The following is a 6,739-nucleotide window of genomic DNA, read 5'->3' on the forward strand; positions in this document are numbered from 1 at the left end:
GCGGCGCCCCCGCGGCGTCACCGCTCGTGTCCCGGCGCGGGTGAGGAGCAGCCCGCGCTGTCGGCGGGGCGCACGAAGCGCTTTTCCTTTTAAGACTGTTTCCAGCGAAGCCAGGCCCCCAGGTCGTTGTAAGTTTGCTGCAGCCTCTTCCCCTCCCCAAAAAGCCAGAACCAAAACATCTTAGTTCCTCATTCCATTTTTACGCCGCACTCGTAATAGGACTCCTATGATTAAAGACGGCGTGGATTCCATATCATTTGGATTACTTTATTCAGAAATGAACATACTTTTTTTCTTTCTTGGTCAGCTTTAATTTTTCCTTGCTTTCGTTGTCACCCTGGAAATTGTTCTTGAGGACCAGCAAAAGAAATTAGACCACCTAGTTGGGAGTCAGCGTTTAAGCAGAGGTGAAACGGAGTGTTTTGCTTTCATTGCACGAGATAAGAGAAATGGCCAAGGTAAACAGCCTCCAGCATGGAAAGCAAGTGAAATTACAAAAGAAAAAACCAAAAAATATGTATGGTGTTGAGGAACACAGGTTTTAGTGGGACTGACTTGAAAAAATGCCATCTACACAGTTCGTGTCCATTGAGAATTGTTTGATAAGCTCTACCGCAGCAATTTTAGAAAATTTATTAAACCATAATTAGCAGTCATACTTGCTGACAGCAGAGTTGTGGCAGAACACTTACTCCAGGTTTTAAAAGCAGACTTTCATTACTTCAGTTTTACTCTCTGGAATTTAAAACATTTTCCGCATTGATCACTTTCTGGAAGTACAGGGTGGAAAAATTACTTATGTCAATACCCACGCTGTTGTAAGTATAACAGACAGCTGTTAATGGCATTAATAGCACAAGCACTGTAAAGGTGGTGTTAACATAAAAGTGTGGTCATAAAATAATTCACTTTGTACACCAGTGAGGCTAGGCCGACTAGTGAATTTACTGCATCTTTTCCTATCTGTAGCAGCTAGAGATAGCAGCCCTGCTAGCACAGTCAGTTTTCAAGAGATTTGTTAGAGTTCAGTGTCAAATTCACTTTGAATTTAAGCAAAGTTTGACTGTTTTAACTCTTCATGCTTTGAAAATCAGAGCTGTTAGCCGTGCTCAGCTAAATGCACCTTGACCTCCGTTCCCTTCCGGTATGCTATTTGCGTTTGAATTCTTTATATTTTTTAAGATACTCATAAACTGCTTAGTCACAGGAATCATTAGGCTAGAGAACTGTGGGTTTGTTGGGTGATACTTTCTACTTGGAGACAAGGAAGGCAAAAAGGAATAATGTATTTTGTTTGGATAACTTTATTGAAATCTTTAAGGTACTAAGTTAAAAGGATTATATCTCATGCTTGTAGAACTTTAAGAATCTTCATCACAGGCCAGGATCTCCTTGGGCTGCAAAGCATACAGGCACTGGACAACAAATGGCATCTCCTCCTCCACTCCCCCCTATTCTCTAATACTTTAAGAAATTGCCAGTGTAGTAGAGTATTAGCAATAGAAATGGGTTATGACCACATACTAAGATTTTTTCCTAGGCCTTATACCAGGCCTTCACTTAGAGTTTTCCTAGGCACAGTCCCACATGACATAGCCATGCTTTTTAAAGTGAGATTCCCAGAATTTAATAATGAAATCTGTATTTTAATTCTTAACAACTGACCTGACTTTGTAAAGCATCTTAATGAAAATCAACCCATCTTGCATTCATCTGATGTTTCATTGTTGACTTTGTTGCCGTAATCCCAAGGAATTCCATTCAACGGCCAAGATCCCAAAGCAGAGGTCTGTGAATAAACCTAGAGCAAAAAGCAGACCTTACCCCAAAGGGTTAAGATTCTAAATAAGATGAGAGAACAGATGGATACAGAGAGAGATGAGCAGATGAAAGGCCAAGGACACAAGAATGCCAAACTGTGCATGTAACATGTTGGCCCATTATCTTTAAAGAGATCTCAAATGAATCAAAATCTGGCTCGTTCAGTACTGCAGTTAGAAATTGCCAAGGTAATCATGTTTGATAGGATATGACTTTGTACTCATTACTTAAGGACAGTCTTTGACACCTGACCACCTGAACTGTGTCAGTAAATCTTTGCATAAGTATGTGGCCCCAATTCACATTTGTGCATGCAAAACAAATAGTTTACGCTTTCTCCTTGATTTCACAAGAACAATTTTCAAGTGGACGAGGAAGTCCAAGTTTGAGGTGGACAAGGAAAAAAAAAGATTAATAGGTATTGTGATAATGTTCAGCAATGCATTGATTTATTCTGGATGATTATGGTGTCCCAAGAAAAAGGATTTCCATGATAAAGTTAAATTCTGTAACTCGGCAAAAGGAAGTTACTTGCTGCCTTTCAAATGAACCCAGTCAAATGGTTGCTGGGAGCAGGAGAGCAGAAAGGAATAAAACAAGTTGGGCAAGTTAAACTATCAGGTGTTTCACATTCCCCTTCAAGACAGTCCTATCACTGAAACCACAGTGATTAAGAAACAAGGCACATTCCACTTGTCTATTGACTTGCACATTTTTAACCTGCAGGCGCTGGAGCATGTCAATGCCCGGCTTCTTGAGCTGTACCCTGATGATGAAGAACGATTTGATATTGTTCTGATGACTAATAACCATGCCCAAGTGGGAGTGAGACTGATAAACAGCATCAATCACTATGGTAAGTAAAATAAATACTACCTTGTAGAACTGCTTGCTTGTTACATAATAAAATGAATTAATTTTATTTTTCCTATTCCTGCCTTGGTAAAAGCAGCTTCTTGGTACTGACACCCATTCCTCAGAGGATGATACTTATTTTGGGGTGTCAGCATAAGTGAGAAAGTGTTAAACAGTATTTGATCCAAAGCTCTAGATTTAACTTGTCAGGTATGAATCTTAATTTCTGAGAAGTCCTTATACTTTTTGTTGTTTGGTATTTGTGCCCCCCTATACATGTACCTTCAGAGCAGTTATTCTGCTGTCTTAGAAGGATTTATTTTTTTAAAAAATTCTCAAGGAGGAAGGGCTGATCAAACATTGTAGTCTAACTTGTTGAAATTATGGTGAACAAATTTTTTTTTTTAAGTTTACTGTCAGCTGTAGGCTAGCATACCTTTTAATGGGTTCCTTTTACAGGTTTGTAGTGTCAAGGCAGAGTCACACCTTGTTGTGCTGTTCTTACTTTAGGCTTAACAATTGAACGTTTCTGTATGACGGGAGGAAAAAGTCCTATTGGTTACCTGACTGCGTACCTTACGAACTTGTACCTCTCAGCAGACTCTGAAAAAGTGCAAGAAGCTATAGAAGCAGGTTTGAATTGACTCGCTTTTGTTCTCTCTCTGTTGAGCTTGTTAGAAAATGAATATTATGTGTCTTTCACAGAAAGTAGTACTGCTGCATCAAATGCAGAAAGTCACAATTTTGTATGGTGCAACCTTATAACTTATTTTTACTTACTGAAATAAAATTAGGTTTTTTCTCTGTATTATTATTGCTCTCTGACCCCTCAGCCTGCTGATAATGACAACTTAATCACCCTCTACCATTGTCACACCTTTCTGTTTTCTTTCTTTCTTCTTCTCTTTTCTCTTTCTACAAGCAATGAACTCCCATACACACCTCCTTACCTCTGTTCAACTTCTATTTGAATAGAGCAATTTCTTTGATATGACTTAACAAAAGCCAACTTCTGTGTTGTGTAAGGAGTTAAAAAATAGCAAATAGTTTGATTCAGTGGTCTCCTTGGAACTTCCTGCTTTGTCTCAGCACACCTTGGGGACCATTTTTGTATATTCTTATCATATAAGTAGAAGGAAGCATGTCTAAGAAGTTATGTCAGTGGGACAGCTTCCATACATATGTGTTTCAGAACAGCCATTACTAATTAGCTTTAGTGATCGTTTCTGCTCACCATATATAAAGGTCACCACAAATAAGTTGTTGGAACTGAACTGCTGACAGTTTAATGAATGACTCTGCAGGACATGCTAACCGAGGTTCTCTGATCCATTTTCAGGCATAGCATCAGCTACGATGTTTGCTGCCAACAAAGATGTTGCATACTCGGATACACAGTTGAGGGTGGCATTTGATGGAGATGCGGTTCTCTTTTCTGATGAATCAGAACAGATTGTCAAAGAGCAAGGATTAGATAGATTTTTTGAACATGAACAGCTGAATGAAAATAAGCCTCTTGCACAGGTTTGTACTTCTTTGAATCAGTGAGTTTTCAAAACATCTGATGATTTTCACTGCTGCTGTCTTTCTCCAGTTCCCCCCAGTGTGTATGTAATTGCCCTATTTATTTACTTTTTCAAGGATAATCTTTAAAATGCATGTTTGACATAAAAGAGCCCACCATTGCAGTCCTTTCACCAGATCTCCCACTTCACTGAGAACTGCGTATATAAGACAGTGACTTACAGTTGTATTTTAATTGTATCATTAGAAAAATGAAAGGCTACTACTGATTTCCTTGATTATTTATGTTAATTTCAAACACCAGGATATTCTGGTTATTGAAACAGGGTAGTAGCTGAGCTTATTCCCAAGCAGACCTATGCCATTTGTCTAAAAACCACAAATATTTTAACATTAGCTTAAACTGAAAGACCAATTCTGCTATTGTTAAAAAAGGTATAAATTCATAATAAAAGCTTGGTTTCTGAAAGTGCTGGGCAGTGCAATACATTGCAGTTTGACCCAAACTATCACTTACTTCTTTTAATCGGAGTGTAATTCTAATATTGTCATTAATCTGGAAAGAGTTTAGTGATGCCTGTGTAATTAGGTCTCTTACTAGTTTTTGCACAGAAAAAAAATTGCAGCTCATGGTTCATAGTAAAAAGAGTTAAGTGTTTTTAAAGAACATTTTATTAAAGTTAAAGACTATAGTTATAACTTCATATTGTAAGAGATCGTGTAAGCCTTAATGAGAATCAGTTTACTACTGATCATACCATGTAGGATTATGGTTTTAACTTTTTTTCCAATTTGTGAATTCCTAGTGAGGGTGCAGACCCCTTTGGACATATTACATAGAGAATTTACTGAGTAGCATAGCATTAGGGAAGGAATCCTGTATGTAACTGGCAATGTGATAGAAAGCAAAAGAATGATTTTGGGAGCTGTGGACAAATACTTAATATGCTTGTGGTATTTCATACTCAGGGTCCTTTGAAAGGTTTTCTGGAAGACCTAGGGAAACTCCAGAAGAAGTTCTATGCGAAAAACGAACGATTAAATTGTCCTATAAGGACCTTCCTGGTCACAGCCAGAAGTGCAGCAAGCTCTGGAGCCAGAGTGCTGAAGACTCTTCGTAGCTGGGGTCTGGAGGTTGATGAGGCACTTTTCCTAGCGGGAGCTCCTAAAGGACCGATCCTGGTGAAAATCCGCCCTCATATTTTCTTTGATGACCAGATGTTTCACATCGAAGGAGCACAGAAATTAGGCACCATAGCTGCGCATGTTCCCTATGGCATTGCTCAGAAATACCACAAATCCACATGACTGGATGGCACCATTAACGATAAGGTTCTTAACTCAGCCAGCCTCTAACATACCAATAGTTATGTCTGAAAACCTCTACATTTGTATGTTGTAAGCACTATGTTTAAAGATTTAACTTTGGGCTAGAACAGCCTTTAAAGGAAATATTTTTAATATAGGTAAGTTTTTAATAGAGTTATTTTAATAGCATTCTTAAGCAGTTTAGGCTTTTTAGCCGTCTGGATCTAACACTGTGTTTTTGATATTAGGGAAAGGTTTGTACTGTTTTTATAGCTTGAGACAGGGAGAACAGTTATATTTTCTCTAAAAAACTGTTGACGGGTTATTTATAACAAAAATCATGCTGCAATGCTAGTCCTTGATGGTTATTTCTGATATTACCAAAAGCACAGTTTACATGTAAGTGTTTACTTGTTGGTGGTTTGCTTGTTAAGTATGTGTTCAGTAGGTTTGTTATCACAAGGTTTCAGCTTCCAGTGAAATGTTAGCTTATTTGATCTTGTGTTTAAAGGAACCCTTTATTATTCTATATTGTTTTCCTATTCTAATAAAGCTGGCTTTACAGAACGTTGTCATTTTTCTATGTAGAGGTTTTAGCATAATTTCCTATGCAGAGTTTGTGTAATCAGTGTCTCTGTGTCTCTTGCCTCCTTTGGATATTTAGAACCAGAAGTGAACACTTCCAGCCAAATTTGAGAGAGCGCTAGAATTCTCAAAGACACTTAAGTCCCAACAGATTTCATAGAGCTGGGCAGAAGTCAGAGATGCCGTGAGTATTTTGGCTGGCACAAAGACAGAAGCTTTAGAACATACCTTTATAACAGCAGAGAATCTACCTTAAATAATGCTGTTGATGGAACTCCTTGTTTCTTGACTAGATTCACTTAGGATTTACAGCTGGTTTGTGATCTGCGTGAACTCAGTTTGGCAACCTCATATGAGTTTCCAGGGGACAGGTGCCTGTTGCAACATAAATTCATGCAGATTTACACTGTAAGCCTATTCTACCTCTTTTATGCTAAGTTCCTGTATCTCAGTGTCATCCATGTACCTGAGTGTCTTCCAAGTGACGCAACTAACATCTGTCAGGTTTTGTTTGTTCTCTTCCTCTCCCTAGTGGAACAAGTGTCCTGTTTTATTTTTATTGTTGTTGTGAATTTGTACGAGAAGAGAGAAAACCAAAAGAAAGTGCTTTGCAGTGGGAGTAAAAGTTGGTGAAGGCTTGTGATGA

General features: G+C 38.4%; 1 protein-coding gene across 1 annotated transcript in view; it reads left to right on the plus strand.

Annotated features, from left to right (window-relative positions):
- The window catches only part of LOC104831221 (cytosolic 5'-nucleotidase 1B-like), a 6,819-nt gene extending 746 nt beyond the window's left edge, over positions 1-6,073 (plus strand). The window contains exons 3-6 of the mRNA XM_010566642.1: positions 2,548-2,677; positions 3,187-3,309; positions 4,016-4,200; positions 5,170-6,073. Coding sequence (XP_010564944.1) covers positions 2,548-2,677; positions 3,187-3,309; positions 4,016-4,200; positions 5,170-5,508 — 777 coding nt within the window. The 3' untranslated portion in view covers positions 5,509-6,073. The remainder of the gene's footprint in view (positions 1-2,547; positions 2,678-3,186; positions 3,310-4,015; positions 4,201-5,169) is intronic.
- Positions 6,074-6,739: the final 666 nt, after the last annotated feature.

The sequence above is a fragment of the Haliaeetus leucocephalus genome, unplaced genomic scaffold (genome assembly GCF_000737465.1).
Source record: "Haliaeetus leucocephalus isolate CR32 unplaced genomic scaffold, Haliaeetus_leucocephalus-4.0 Scaffold217, whole genome shotgun sequence".
NCBI classification, from domain to species: Eukaryota; Metazoa; Chordata; class Aves; order Accipitriformes; family Accipitridae; genus Haliaeetus; species Haliaeetus leucocephalus.